General features: G+C 39.4%; 1 protein-coding gene across 1 annotated transcript in view; it reads left to right on the forward strand.

Moving 5' to 3' along the window:
* Window positions 1-16762, forward strand: part of LOC115246404 (inactive tyrosine-protein kinase 7-like) — a 43520-nt gene that overhangs the window by 19041 nt on the left and 7717 nt on the right. Inside the window, exon 3 of the mRNA XM_029825213.1 lies at window positions 16426-16549. Coding sequence (XP_029681073.1) covers window positions 16426-16549 — 124 coding nt within the window. The remainder of the gene's footprint in view (window positions 1-16425; window positions 16550-16762) is intronic.

Consider the following 16762-nt stretch of genomic DNA (forward strand, 5'->3'; position numbering starts at 1 on the left):
GAGATGTTACACTGCTATCCGACGAGATCTGCGCTTCTCCACCGCGTGTTTTTGTTCGCCCAGGATTAGTTCCACCCAAGAAGCGATGAGGTTGCATGAATCCATCAGGAGAATTGCTGACGCGATGTGCACTTGAGCATCTTAACAACTTCAGTTGCGGTTCCGTATAAAAAAAATATGATTCCACTTCATTATTGCAAATTGAGTTTGCGAGGCATTCTGGAGGAGAGTCCTTTTAAGCTTCTTACACTTCTCTGATGCAAGTGTATTTCATATGCGTTGCCGAGTCGAGCGAAATCTGTCAGTATTATATTTTGCAAAATGGAGATGCACAGTTTGTTTCGTTAAACAAGCTTGCTTGCCTACAGAGAGAGTCTCCTAGGAAATCTTGAACGCGCCAACGATAATTGTTACGACTAGTGGTAAAATATTACTCAGCGATTACACCTTGATAAATGTATTAGAGTTCATGTAAAATCTTTAGCTTTGATAGAAACTTTCATCCACATAATAAATGACTCAGCTAAAATTATTTTATGTGTGTGCAACCAATGAGAAATGTTTAAACCTTTATTTAAATTATTTATTCTTTATAGATAAACTACTTGATTTTACGTTATAATATATAAACTATTGAAATATTATGCCAATATCAATCATACATCTTTATTAGGAAAATTGTATTGTAAGAAGTATGTAAGAAATATGTTTTTACACGCGTCCTCACGCAACTTTTTCATAATAATAGTAATTCTCCATTTGCCAATCGAATAAGAGATGGAATTTTATAAAATCTTCTTATAGTTTTATAAACCTATAAAGAGCGTAAGAGACATAATAGCGATAACTAAAGTGAACATTTTCTCGTCACCCGTTATGTTCTTTTAATCGGCAAATTACCATCATCGAGACGAGTAATCGGCTGCAAGTGCGCGGTCCATGGCTTATTAAGCGGCATATGAACACGGCTAATAACAGGGCGAAAAGGGCGTGCGTTGCACATGAAAACGATGAAAAAACAAAAGAGACTGAAGAGGAAGTATGTGGAAGGAGGAGGAAAAAAGAAACAGGAAGATAGAAAGAGGCAGAGAAACGAGAAAAACAAATTCCAGACGTGAAGATACGACCGTGTTTGTTGAATGCGGAAAACTTGACTCGCCATTAATTTCGTTCTTCATTCACTAATTAACCTTGCACACTTTTATTAATTAGTTACGCAGTCACGCGAAAAGAAGTAAACTTGTATACACAAAGCGCATGAAAAATTGCACAAGTAACAACAATTTTCTGGTTCATACGCCGAGAGTTCGAAACGACCAATTTCTCTTGTGTACGTCCGAGTGCAATAACATGGACAATATCGACGATTGTTGCGATTCACCGGAGAACGTACCGACGTGCATCGCATGCAGCGCGAGAGCGAATCGCGCCGCGCGATACGCTCTCAGATTAAAAAAAAAAAAAAAAAAAAAAAAAAATTTTAAAAAAAAAAAGGACACCGCACGTTTTAAAATTGTCGAGTCTCTCGTATTTATTTTGCCGCCCGCGGCGGCGGCTTTCGATGTAAACGATACGGAAAACGCGCGATTTCAGGCCACACTAGGGCGAAATTTTCTCTCTCTTTTCCTTTTCTTTTTTTTTTTTGCATCGGCAAACTGGAAAAGCTGCGATAAAAAATGCGACGAGAGGCAACGTCGATCCGTGGAATTGGTTATTTCGCAGCAAGTCCGGAAATGTATTTTTCATATTACGGCGTGCTGCCACGAGAATATAACGAGTTGCTATTCGGTGGATTCACGTGTCGCCGTGTCGTCCTGACGATGTTTTAATTTCCTCTCACGGGAAATTGCAGGTGCAAGAAAAATGCTAACTTGCGACGATATGAAAAATGTATGCGCTCCGAATTGTATTACGTTCCTGTTGCAGCACTTTTGAAAACTTAATAACACGCCGTTACGTATTATATTCTATTCACACATACACATACACATTGAATAGCAAAATAATTATTACAAATTCCATTAAAAATCCTATACACAGATGCTACAAGATAAGGACTTAGATTGTGTAGCGAATCATAATACGTTCACGTACAGGATCAAAGAGAGATAGATAATATCTGCAATTTTTAATGCAATCGTTCGCTTGCCAGATTTTAAACTTTTCAACGCATGAATTTACGATGCAATATGTTTAAATGATGACAAGAGTTTCCTCGAGGCAAAAGCAAGAAAAGTATTGGCAAGCCCATTAATTTCTTTTACACGTTCACCGATGGACGATGTCGAACATCAATGGATGTTCATCGGTCGATGGTCGTAGATCCCATTGTCGTTGCATATGCACGATGATCTGTCACGCGCGGGCCGGTATTTATATATATACATATTCTATATGCAGTTTTGCCTACTTTTTTACTCATTCTCGCCGATGGATCTTCGTCGACTCATAAACGAGAACGGCGTATTTATGAGCTATATAGTCGTTTGGCGGTGCAGACATTTCTTATACTTTACATCTACGCAACGGCATTTAATGCGCGGCTGACAGGGAATAAAACGATCGTGTGGAAATAACTATCGAAGAAGTCGTCCATTTGCCTGTCGACTCGTCTGTCTCGTCCATCCTATACTTATATAAAATAACGACGCTTCATCGCAATATAAAGTTTACAGCACATATATATTATCGTTAAATATAATATATTTGCTCACACATATTATTCTTTTGTTTTTTATGTAAAGATGTTCTTTTTCACATCACCATTTTTAGTATATTTGCTCTCTGTTTCTTCTATTTTTCATAAATTTTCTTCTACTAAAAGAATATTAAAAAATATACGTGATAAATTAAGTAATGAAAAAGAGAGTGAGAGAGAGAGAGAGAAAATCTATAATTTCGAAGAACATTTATCTGTTTAACTACCCGTTTTGTAGAGATGCGAATTAAGCATCAATGCGCGTCGATAACGACGAGGAAGGACTGGAAATAGTCGTCACGTCGATCCGCGTTTGATGATTAGACGTATGTCAATTATCTCGGATTCATTCCGTGCACGAAGAAAATCGACTCGATAAGTTCGATAAAATCTGAATCGGTGATGCGAACGTAACTGATTGACGCGGAATCACTGATATTATCGAGACCGCAGGTGGCTATCTTTTCTTCCTTCGGTATCCTTGCTTCTGTTTCCCGCTTCGCGCCACCTCTGGCGTACGTAAGTCGGTGCAGTCATAGCAAGAGGAGATACACAGAGGGCAAACCATCATCTTTCATCTCTGAAATTACGCAAGGAGCGCAGCGGTAGACCGCGAGAAATGCAGACGAGTTTTTCTTGCCTTTTTTCTTCGGCGCTAATAGCGGACACCATCGGAAAGAACTAAATTGCGGTTTTACCAAGCGAAAGTATGAATGAATCAACACGCTCGGACGATTCATGCAATAATGTAACGATGAGATACTTCGATAGCATAATTCAAGAGAATTCGTGTATTTTTTCATTTTAAAGAAGATTGCATATTTCTTTTTATAACCGTAATAATGTATTTATATATATAATAGAATTAGAATTTTCTTAGCGTGCGATAACGGAAATCTACGAATGATCGTATAATAATAGAATAGCTAGAATATCGGAATTCTCTCTCTCTCTCTCATACTTTATGTAGCCTTCTGACGGTGCAAATGATAAGAAAATATAATCGTATCGAGAAATATCGTGTCCATCAATATAAATTATCTTTCGAAAGATAGCTTAGATGTTCTATACGGAGAGTGCACACATCTAGCACTATTCTGTTGTACGCGAAGCCTTCACGTTTTTATCTCTCGCTTATACAGGCCGCAGCAAGTCGACATGTCAAAGGGAACAATGATTTATCTTCCGAGTCCCGCTGTCTCCGTACATCCGTGGGTGCAGGCTGAGTATATCTGCTGCGTTCGCAGATAGACGACACTATTTTCAGCAATTTTATCTGCTCCCCGGACAGCCTTTCGGAGAGTGAACGAGACGATACTCGGCGCGAACGTGCAGCCAGGCCTTTTCCGGCTTTATTCTTTTATTCCGCTTTTCATTCGAATATCCCACGAGAGATCCTCCACGTAATTGCAATGCAGTCCTGTGTGTCAGGATTTCGTTTAACGATTGCAAGTAACTATTCCCAGATCTGCGTCGCGCACGCGCGCGGGCGATCGTGTCGAAAAGGTACAGATGGTTTCGAGAATTACTCTCGAGTATGGATGAAAAAATATCCACAGATAAATTGAAACACTAAACTGTTGCGCAATTAATTAATTGATAAAAAAAGACATTAAAAAATGCGTATTTTTTGTTTATTTTTATACGAGCGCGTTTATATCCTCTCGTTTCCATGCCTTTTTTTCATGACAATCTCGTCAATCGCTTCTGCGATCTTTTCATCCGATGCTCGTTCCTTTAGTCTTTTGTAAATTGCCCGTTTCTGAGATACAGTGACTTTCGTATATTCACTCTTTTTCTCTCATTCTTTCTCTTTAAGCTTTAAATCTCTTTTGCAGATTTCAAAATGATGTTAAACGCTCGCCTTTATCTGCTTTCTTGTAAAAAGCGTCGAGGCTGTCTTTGCAAATATGTCTTTTTTTGTGCATCCTGTTTCGAGCGACTAAAAATTTCTCAAAATTTCTATATTAATGAATTCATAAAATACTCTGTGTATGTATGTTAATTTTCAAGCTATTTAATTAGTAAAAGTAAATGCAAATTATAATTTTCTAGAATAATACCTAATATGTTTAGAAATATTTTTAATAACATCACCGAGAGAAACATTGAGAAATGAAATTCTTGTCCTTGTCAGACAAGGATTTTCTTTGTTCTCTTTATTGCCTCTATTCTCTTATTCGTGCACTATAAAATTATGTATTTGGCGAAATTTTATTATCATTGCAATCTCGTTGTTTGCTGTATCCTCGTCTACCGCACTTTATTCTAATTAATTAGAAATGGGTATTGGGGCTGATATTCAAGCACGTAGCAAAAGGGCAACAAGAGTACTCGGAACCTACGCGACGCGTCCGGATGTCTCACGCGCGCGCGTATATTCTCCCTAATAAAGTTGGAGTATTATCCGGCATAGAGATAACCCTTGACTTTCGAATACGACTCGATTCGTCCTACACGTCACATGTATAGGGGTAGATTTGACGGTTCGAAAATAATTAGCATGCTCTCCCGTTCGCGCTGAGTTTGCTTCCGCCTTGGTTTTTGTATTCCGTGCCGGTGGTGTGTCAGGGTGGTTTTAAGGATTGGCACTCGAGACACGTTCGCAATACACTCGGGTCCCTCCCGACGGTTGTCACGTCGTCTTTCCATCCACCTAACGATGAATTAGATAATTCGAAGGCGGATCCCTCTTGCCCTTGTGTATCGCGAATCAGAAGTTAGATCCTCCTAAAGGAATATCGCGTGTCGCCGGTAGTTATTTCTCTTGCAATCTCTTTATATTGCCGTCGTGCGAGCGATACTTTATCGCGCTGATATTCGAAATGCTACGCGAACGTGTGTACGGACATTCTCTCGGTCAATTTATTCAGTCGGCGCGCGATGTCAAGGATAGATATTTTCGTAGAACGTTGTAAGCATTTGCAAACGTACATACAATCTTACTCTGTGTTTGTAAAAGAGCAAAGAACCTAGTAGCGAGGACGATTTCATGTTGAAACGTGATATACGAAGCTGATAGCGCATACATTCGATCGTATTCTCTCCTTTCCCCTTTCTCCCTCCCTCTCTCTCTCTCTCTCTCTCTCTTTTTCTTTCGTCTCTTGCACTACATATATCTACCTGAAATCCGAGATGTAGTAATTATGATACGTGAAGTAAAGGAAAAAATAAATAAATTCTCTTCCTAGAATTAACCCATAAGGAACGGCACTGCTGTAATCTCTTTCTTCATTAGCGAGATTAATACCGCACTTCGTTTCTTTGCCGTAGCCACACGAAAACTGGATTTCTTCAGTTAACGAGATTATTCAGACGTTCGTGTATTTTTTGCGTGAGAAAATCGCCTCGCGCGAGTAATTGCCGACGACTATCTAACAGTGATTCTCTCTTCCCTAATTGTTATTCTGTCCTCCTATATTTCTCCCGCAGACGGGATCAGAAATCTTTTTTCGTAATTACTCTGTGCGCTTGCACTCTCTTCGATGTTCATTAATTATTATTATATCTCTATTTTGTAAGCGTATGAAGAGAAAAATTGAGAGCGAACCGTATGAATAAACGATCTCATTAATTTCTAGCTATTTCTATCTGGAATGACTCTGAATTTCTTTTAACTAACTGTTTTTTAACTAGTTTAAAGTTTCGAGTAAAAACGATCAATCTTAATTACTGTATCATATCATCCGACATCTTTTCTGTGCCTATTTAAAAAATCACAAAACGTAAATATCTTATTTTTTATATTTGCATTTTAATATCATCTCACTGAAGTATTGGCAATAAATTTCATGATTTTTATGATATTACTATATTAATGCAAAATATAAAGAACAGGATATCGTAAATATTTCTAAAGAACAATATCGGAGATTTGTTAATATCTCTCTCATTTTTGTATAAAATTAAAAATTTCTCTCAAAACATTTGATTCAATTAATTTTCCACGCTAGGCACATAATAACTTCCTGTGTTCAATTATCGATTATAATTTTACTGTCTGTCGATACTTTTCGCGTATATTACAATTATAAAAATTAAGCCAGTTTCTACTTGCCTCTTAGCAAATGAAAAAATATTTTCAGGGTTTGTGTAGTTTTCTATGGTGAGAGAGAGAATTGTCGGCCCCACAGAGAGCCGACAGACGAGGGCGCGCGCCGGATAGGTACAGTTCTGGAGAGCCATAAAACTTTATGGTGCGTTTGCATCGACCGACCCTTTCCTGTCCCACCGTACCCCTCGCCGCCTATTCCCATGGCAACGACCGACCCCCGAACGGAGCTGCATCCCTCTCGTTCTCTCACCCTTTGGCCGCGTCTCCTTCTGCCATATATATACGTACACACCCTACCTTTCCTTCTCTTTCTCTCTCTTCAATGCGTAGATCTCCTCATCTTCTTCCTCTTACACGATGCTTCTGTCTTTCACTGCCGCAACATCCAACGCGCAAATACTCTATCTATCGCAGAAATTCTCTCCTTATCTTCTTGCTCGCACTTTTCCTTCCTAGTCTGCATCGCGCATTTGAATTTTTACTCAGAGCGTACAATTTTTAGAAATGAATCCCGCTACGCAATCAGCCGCATTCGCGATTCGTTTGCCTCCCCTCGGGATCAGTAATAGCTAAAATAATTGAACCCTTTTATATCCAGCATTCTCGCATTTTTGTGTTGCCTCATTATATCCCACTTATCTTACCCGCCGTATCGTATTACATTCGCCGTCTGCCAACGAGAAAAGTGACCGTGTTTCTCAGCAAGGAATTAGCTTGTCACCCTTTTCACCCCCTTTTCCCGCCTCGGTTTCATTCTTCTCCCTCCCTTTTCGTTCGTGGACCCTTTCCTCCTGTTCGCCGCAAGCGGGGCGAGGTTAACGTCTCTGCCGTTCGAGAAAGAAAAGGAACAAAGAGGCATTCTCGACACGACATAATCCACTAATAATTCAACGAGGCTAGACGAGCCTCAGGCGTGCTCGCGCGTTCCTCTCGTCGCTTTTCGTCTCCTTCGATGAGAGACTGTCGAGAGAAAACCGCGGTTTGTTTGTCCGTCCAGAATAAATATCCCGCTCGTGGAAACGCGCGCGCGTCTCTCCTCGTTCGCACCCGCTCTTACTGCGAGGGAGGTAAAGCCTAAATCACACACAAGAATATTTCAAGCTTATGTTTTCCAACGGGGATTAGTGTACCGATTGTGAAATAAATTACTTGATCGGTACTACCGAGAAAAAAAAATTTCTCTTTTTAAAAATAGATTGCTTCGCGATATTCGTTTACTCCGATACGATACTTGCCTATTATTTTGTACTTATATATATATATATAAGTACAAACAAGAAATTGATAGATTTTTTAAATAAAAATATTATTGAAGATGTCATCTGTGATTCAAGCTTAAAAACGGCCAGTATTAAGCATCCACGTTCTGTTTAATTTCGTGAAGGCTCGTCTCCGAGAATTCCGTTTACAATGTAATTGGCTAGTTTACGACGTACGTGAAAGGGAAAAATGATCCGTCGGGCTTCCGTAGCTTTTTGAAGTCGCCGGGGCTTCAGATGAAGATAGGTACCCATTAGAGGTGCGAACAACACGCGTATCTCGTACCTTTGATAGGTGAACATCGCGCTTTGATACTTTTGGGCGGTGAATGCCGATGTATGTAATTAAAGAGCGATTTGTTTGGTAATTAAATGTGCGCAAAGAAGATGAAAAATTAAATGACGCTTTTGTGCACAAAACGCTTACATTTGCGAGTGAAATAATTCTTGAATAGTATAGTATTCACAAACAGTGTACATATACGCACGCTCGCACGCATATAGAGGATTGATCGATTGAATTTCTTTTCGAGAAGATAAATTGATTATAAGTTAGGAAATACTTCGAAATCTACACGAACAATATATAATGCTTTCAGGATTTTAAAATAACATTTTAGTTATTTTGAGTTCACATTAAAATATTTCGGCATTCTATCGATTCTGAGAAATTGATGGCAAGACAAATGAAGAGGACATGTGATAGATTTAGTGTGTCGAGTTCAATGGTTCATTCAATTTTAGACCTGAAACAAACTTAATGTTTTTTGAAAGAAATATTTTCTTGAAATACACTGCATGATCTTGACATGTTTTTTGTCTAACATCAGTCACATTTCTCCTGTCATGGTTTTCTTTCACGAAGATTTTCTATAGCTGTCATTTAGAACGGGTTGAAAAATTCGTCTTTAACAAGCGACGCATTTACGATGTGGAAAATCGGTGCAGACGGTTGTAGGAAGCTATTTCCTTTCTCGCCATGTCAGATCGTTAAGAGACGCTCGCTCGTTTAAGGAACTATCCCAGAAGAGAAGGTACAGCATCCGTTGCATCTTCAATGAAGGCGAAATGATCGCCATTAAATATTCATCATATTTTCTTGCGCTCATTATATCTTAATCTATTATCATAAGAACACTGTGTGCGCGCACAAGAGTTGTTTGTAATAGTAACTTGTAGAATCAGTAACTTTCAGAATCTTAAATTCTAACTAATAACACGGAACGTTAAAAATTTATTTTTCCGATAATTCTTATTTTAAATATTTGAAAATACAAATTTTTGATAAGAAAGTCCGCGCGCGTAATCTGTTGATTGACAATATACTTTAATAATGAAAATAAGATAGTATGTCTCGCGATATCTTAATATTAAAAATCCAGAATATTTTTAAATGTTTTTATAAGATGTATTAAAATGTGAAAGTTGCCACGCAGCATTACTTCTCCTTTCTTCTTGAACTTGGTTTTTCATTTAGCGTCCGCGGTTTTCTAATTAATACCACTTCGAAAAATGGACAATCGGTCATAAATAGATTATGTGAGAATGATATGGGTTACCGCTAAGTTTCAGGAAACTCGTCGAGGAGAGAATGAAAGCAGCTTACCGTTTTTCCTACCACCCGTTGCGCGTCCCGTTCTTTCGGGCGGCCTTCTTTCAAGTCCCGTTCTGTTTGGAAGACCCGTTTCTCCCGGGCGTTGCGTTTACAAGGTAAACGCCTTTGAGAGAGAAATGACAGAATGAGGAAAACAGACCGGGGTATAAATTGCTTTGAATACATCTTTCACCGGGCTACTATCTCGACATTCTACTCGAGGATCCGTCTTTTGTTTCAACCTTCTTCGTTGAAACGAAGACATCAAGTATATCTGTGAAACTCGTGATATTCATTAAATTAATCATAAACGAGATAAAAGGAATGTACCAATGTTGTCATCGAACAATAGCACGACCACTCGAGACTCGTAATATCGCAATTTTAAGATACCAATATTGAATATAATAAATGATAAAATATATGCGGAAAACTGCTCTAAAAAATATAAATAAAAAAATTTGATCGTTGCATATAAAATGTTGGACTTCATAATGTCAATGTAAAATAAATATTTTTTCAATAATTGAGCATTACATAATTCTCGTGTATCATTATCTTTTAACAACAATATGTTTCAGTTTTTGCGAAATATTTATAATTTCTCAAATTTGTGAAAACAAAAAATTGAGAAAACTTGTGTAAGAGATATTAATAGAAAAAAAATTCGAAAATGTCTATTGCCGGATATTTAAACATTGTTAGAGAAATCAATTATTTATAAAAAACATTTTATTAAAAGAAGTTCATATTTTATAATAATTGAATGCAGCATCGGTCAGTTCTTTTATCCGCAATTTATTTAACAAAACAGTTTCTACTTCCTATTTGTTTGACAAAAATTTGTAAGGGAAAAAGACACGATGAGTCAAACGTTATTTCCGTTGTGGCAAAATGAGCACTTCAATATCATTCCATTTCAATTCCATCTTAAATAAAAAGTTTCTTGGAACTGCCCTTTTTAGTGTTTATCGATAATATCGAGAAAAAAGGCGGCTTCCATCCGTCGTTCTTGCCGGCCATCTACGAAGTTCTTACATCTTCGACGTCGCTTTTACGTCGATATTAAAACTTTAATAACGAGACGCGCTCTTATTCGTTCAGTCTCGCTTTCTAGAATGCTTTCGTGAAGGGAGTTAGACTATTTCAATGATTCTGAAGGATTTGCGCTTAAGTTATATCGATTTCGTGAATCGTATCAACAAGTTCTTTCGTGGAGCACATTTTGTATCCATTATTCCTTTATTTCCGTGTCGTTGAACTCGATATTCGATACTTTCGAACTTTTGAATTATATTTTCTCGCCCGACTAGCTCCAAACAGCTTAGCACTTCATTAAGTAATAAACTCCAATTCTATGGCAATTCACCAAAGAATAACTACACGACCGCGCAATTGATCATCTTTCTTGAAATAAAGCGAGAATACTGTGCTCGGACTTGTGTTATTCACGAGAGTGGCGATAAAGGTTTCAAATTTATTCAATATTATTATATGTGATATAAATTATTTATCTGTATCCGTACACGCGTTAACGAATCATAGAAGGTTTAACGCGAACGCACCTTACTCGGCATTGTTATGTCTGACGATAGACCGAGCCGAACTACTGGCATCTGGGTGGTCCGCGTTACCACGCGACTTTCCCGCAGAATGACACACATCTGTCGGCGCCGTTCTTGTTTTGTTGATGATCGTCTTTTGGAAGAAGAAGAGTTACATCCCTTACCGCGTCGTGAGTTATTAGACGTCTACATGCCCGTAGTGCGTAATTTTAACGATCGTTTTCGTTTACGACAGCCACTATGCTACGCTATATATTTGTGCATCTTCAAGAAGGCCAAGATATGATCTTGATCCAATTGCAAGAGAAGGCTCTTATCTTTGTTCTATTAAATATTCGTAAGATTTAAATCTCTGTATTAAAATATGTATGTATTTCGCGAGTGCAATTGATGTTCGAGTGCCGCTTCAAAATTCTTGTCGATGGGAGGCAATTAAATCTTGCGAACAGTTGACAAACAGGAAGGTCGTTATCGAAGATATCAGGGTCGGTCTCTTCGATCCAAGGTTATCAACAAACAGCGATAATAGAGATAAAGGATCTTTATTCACATGGACAAAAAAAATCATTCCTCTCACATAGAAAGTGTCCTAAGAAAACAATTTTTAAAAAGCATACAAATTTTTACAACCGGAAATATTATATATTATTATTATTTTTTTCATGTTTTTTTTATCTCATATATTATTTTTTAATTTCATCTCATATTTTCGATATGAGGCAAATTCATTCACATAAGCTATACGAGCATTTAGATTTATGAGATTAACATGAATTATGTGGGTTACATAAATAGCTGGAATTTTGATTAAATCCGTTAAAAAAAATCATTGCGTATAGTCATCATATCAGTGTGTACATATGTCACGCGCAGGTGCTTGCGAAGTATTGTACCCCGGCAAAGATACCACGGCCGACCTTCGATCCAAGGTTGCCATCGGGGAGACACGGGTCTGGCACATGCGGGCGTGCGCGGCGCTTGCGTGCACGCGTCGCAGCACGCGTGTGCGTGCACCCGGTGGTGGCGACGGCCTGTTTACACGAAAGTTAATCTCGACTACGCGAGGTTATACTGGATGCTGAGGAGGAACAGCGGCGAGCGACGACGAAGAGAGGGGACCACGATGATAATAATAAACGTTGCCTATCCCCGCTTTGCCTCGTCTCTCTCTCTCTCTCTCTCTCTCTCTCTCTCTCTCTCTCTCTCTCTCTCTCTCTCTTTCTACCTTTGCTCTCGCGGCTGTGCACGCACTGCCGGCGGTTCCTTTGATCTGTCGCTTCGTTTGTGCATTTAAACACGACTCGTCGAGATGCAGAGCGATGGAGCAACGAGTGGCGACGAAAAGAGACGGAGTGAAAAACGAATGCTGGCAGGGGGGAAACGGAGCCAGAAAGAAACAGAGAGGGAGAAAGGATAGCGTATGGAGGTGCAGGGGGGAAGGGATGGTTCTATAATGTAAGAGAAATGGCTCGAGTGAGCCGGCGAAATCTCGTTTGGATCTTCGAGAGGTAAAGTGAGAGTTTCGTCATTGCAAACGAGCCCTTCTCCTCGTGACTTCAACTTTCCATCTTTCCTCCGTACCTGGGAAGAGAGCCTCTTTGCCTCTCTCTTTCCTTCTCTCTCGTTTCGCGACTGGTCTGGCCGTCTTCTCTCGCGACTCTTTATCGTAGCTTTGTACCGACGACTGTCGGCACCCTTAAATCCGCTTCCTCGATAATAACTCCTTGAGATTAATGCTCTTTAATGGACTCGATGCTGGAAGAGCGCGTTTCCGAGCGCGAGTCCTCTTTAAACTGCTCGCCTGTTTACCGACGAGCACGCGTCGCCGAGGATAGGGCGTAAGAGGAAGAAGAGAAAGAGGAAATAACAATCAAAAAGGTTCTACCTTTCGTCTCTAATGTGTCGCCTGTGCCGACTGTGAATCACTCGTAGACATTTTCATCACTAATTTCGCGCGACGATTCGAGCCAGACGGTCCACGATCAATGATCAGCCTATGGGAGCTGTGGGGGGAGACTGTCACGTGGACACGTGACAACTTCAAAGTTCATTCCCATGAACCGGCGACATTGAAAACGCATCTCGTGGGAATGACGTTCGTTGGTCACACCGTGAAACGCGCAGCGACGAATTGAATTGATTTCTCCGATCCGCGTTTTAAATGAGCTTTCCGTTAACATTTACATTTGACAGCTCAATCAATTTACATAGGATATTAACGCGTCTTGCACGTTAGATTTATGAGTCTATAAAAGAGCGCATATGTTGACTATTAACGGCAAAAAGATTATTGTTTATAGCACATGCAACTGATTAACGCAGCACTCTAATACGGTGTAAATTATCACACGATATCTCTCCTCGAGAAACTCATTTCAATCGTGCTCGCGCGCACCGCTCATTGTTGAAGCGTCTCTCGATGCGTTGCCGAGTCTGCAGTTTGCAGTACTTTGCGTTAGCGGCTATCGGGAGCGAAAGGGATAGAGGACGAGAGAAAAAAAGTGCCGACGACAGGAGCTTGCCGCGCAGATGGAGATAAAAAGATCGAATCAGGCTGGGAGCGCCGAAGTGTTAATAATGTCATCTCGGAAAACTCCAAAATCGTTTCCGTCTCATGAATGACAGGACATATCTTATGCTTAATGCAAAATGATAAGATACGCAGATTGTATGAACCTGTTTCTTCATATTAATTAAAATTATTTAATTTTAACAAAACGGTTTAAAATTTTGATGCGGCGTTATCTACTGAGAGGATAGAGATGGATGGAAAAATATTATAAAAATGTTAATTAAACTCGCTTTTTCTTTCTTTTTTTTAAGTTTAAAGATAATCGATCGTAAGATGCAGAAAAGAATTATACAGATATAATCTTACACTTACATATTATACAGTCAGATAATTCTGAAGGACGCGGTATAATATTTTGCATTTTTAGATAAATGCAGGAGATCAGAGACACTCACGACCTGATGTGTGTGATTAGGATTTTACTTTATAAAACGAAGCCCGTTAATTGTGAGACGTAAATCAAAAGCTGCCGTTACGAACCGAACCGACCGTCGTGCAGTAATAAATTGCTCGCGCACTTTATAGAAGTGTGAATCGTTACGTCCGCGGTAACGAGTCTATCCGAGTAAATTATCGCGCGCTTACAAGCTCCAGAGCCGATCCGGTTATGTGTGACGCGCGTTTTTCTTTCAACTATTCGCATATTTTTTAACGAGGCCCCAGTCGCGCGTAATTACGTTTCATTTTATCCGTCGAGGGTGCCGGCGCGACCGATCAATTTCACGCCGTGGACTAATGAATCAAATTAATGAACGAAGCCTTATCGTCCACACGGTCTTCGGCAACTGTTGCCCTGTGAATTACGATGTGCCCTTCGTCCCTAACTGACGTTACTTCCCCGCCGCAAAGTTGAACGAATCCAGAGGGGGGGCTTGACTTTGGTTTCTCCTCCATTAAGAAGGATTCTCGAATATATATTTACCGGCAACTCTCTATTCATCTACCTGCAATCGAAATAAGTTACCATGATTCGTAGTCCCGCTAATATCATTATTGCTACTCTTTTCGTTAATTTCTGTAGTTTTTAATTATTACGATTATTTATTCATATTACGAGATAAATAAAAAATTAAGAATGTTAGTTTTTGTATAAATAGAGCGACACAGCTAATATGATTAAATATTCTTCTTGAATCGATACGGTTTCGCCACACCTTCAAACATTGAAACCTCAGACAACTCCTGCCGCAAAGTCTGGATAAGAAAAAAAACGACAGACACCCGACGCGAAGGGCAGCCGGCCAAAACTCTTCGGTTTTTCCTTCGAGGGTTTTTTCTGTCCCTCACAAATAATATATAGAGACGCACGACTTTGACGAGCTCGCTCGCGACGTGTTCGTCGCGGCAAACAACCACGGAAGGACAAGTGGAGAATGGGAACACATTCTCTCTTTCTCTCTCTTAGCCGATGTGTTTTATTTGACTCGATTAAATTCGTCGAGAGAAACGGAGAGCCGCGCATGTTTTCAGACCAACGGCGGGTTTGATCCGGGTATAAAAACGGAGAGAGCGACGACAGAAGGAATCAACCTGACATTCTCAGGAATCGAACGTCCTCTCCTTTACCTCCCAACTCTTTCTCTCCCTATCTGTATCTCCCAACCTCTATCTCTAGGGGAATTGCTTTTCCTTTCTATTGTCCTGCGCTTCTTTTCCATTCTAGAATTCCGGCGGGTCTCTGGCGATATTCGCGCGGGTTATTCGTCGAAGCGTCTTTTCTCCGGGTGGTCTCAACGACGGCATCGAACATCGTAAAGAAATTGGAGCTCGTTTATTTCGTGCGCCTCTCTTCTTCTATAACTGCCTTCCCGTTCTAATTCGATTTTCTTTGCTGATCTCTGTGTAGTACAAAGAGGAATGCCAGCGGGAAGAAATTGTACGGTGCGTAATTACGCGCGCAATCGCTTCGCCATTCGCGGTATATCGCGTATAATCTCCAAGTTATTAGCTTTATAGATTCGCCGCATCTAATATCCGCGATTTTAATAGCACATTTAAACTTTAATAACATATTACAATCTTTCTTCTATATCATCGCACACATGTGAATGTTGTATATCACGTGTATAGCCAGCGTAAAATTTACACAAAACGCGTATTTTCGTAGCATATTATGTGAATAGCAAGTTTTATTAGTCACATGAATAATAATTGGCAATTATTAGATGAAAATGAACATATTATATTGCATGTGATACCATTAATTTTTACCGGTTTCTAATAATAAATTTTTATCCAATAAGATATACATTGAATCATATAGTAAGTTAGGAGCACAGTTGGTCTTAACCCGAGTTGAAATTTTTTTCCTACTTTTAATCTTAATTTTTATTCTAATATCTACATATTTTGATACTTTAATCAATCAGAGATCGCTCTCTTTCAAAACCATTTAATCTATAGTTTTGTCAAAATTTCCTCTTTTAAATCTCTAACAAGAAATAGAAAACTCGTTCGTTTATTGTCTATTTGAGATATAAAGTGTAAAAGTGTCAATTTCTATATAAATTAAATCTGTCGAAATCCTCTCGAATCCATAAATGTGAAAAAAATTGAAATTCAATTCAAAATTAATTTCCATCTATTTATGTAATGTAACAACACAATAAGTATACACAATACACCGTAAATGTTTGCTTGATTAATTATCGCGTTATCGAGGCATTATCGATTTCTGTTCCAGGGGTCAGCGAAGCGAGTGTGCAGCTGCAGCAGCCAAAATTGCCGTCCGCGATCCGCGTGGGCAGCGAGATCGAGCTTCGATGTCACGTCGACGGCTCCGGCGACATGACATACGATTGGTTCAAGTTAGTTGCTCTTTGTCTGCTCTAACTTTGTCTATTTACTCGCGCGTCTCGCGATAAATGAGGACGAGGAAGATGGGAAGAGGCAATAATGTCGGAAAAGCCACCAAAATGCGAAGGACGAACCAAGTTTCTAACGTTAGCTGACACCCGACGCGTTTACGGAACCGGACCGATAAATTATGAAGTGACACTCCCGCTGTCGAGATTTTCCCC

This window comes from Formica exsecta, unplaced genomic scaffold (assembly GCF_003651465.1).
Source record: "Formica exsecta isolate Colony F162 unplaced genomic scaffold, ASM365146v1 scaffold149, whole genome shotgun sequence".
NCBI lineage: Eukaryota > Metazoa > Arthropoda > Insecta > Hymenoptera > Formicidae > Formica > Formica exsecta.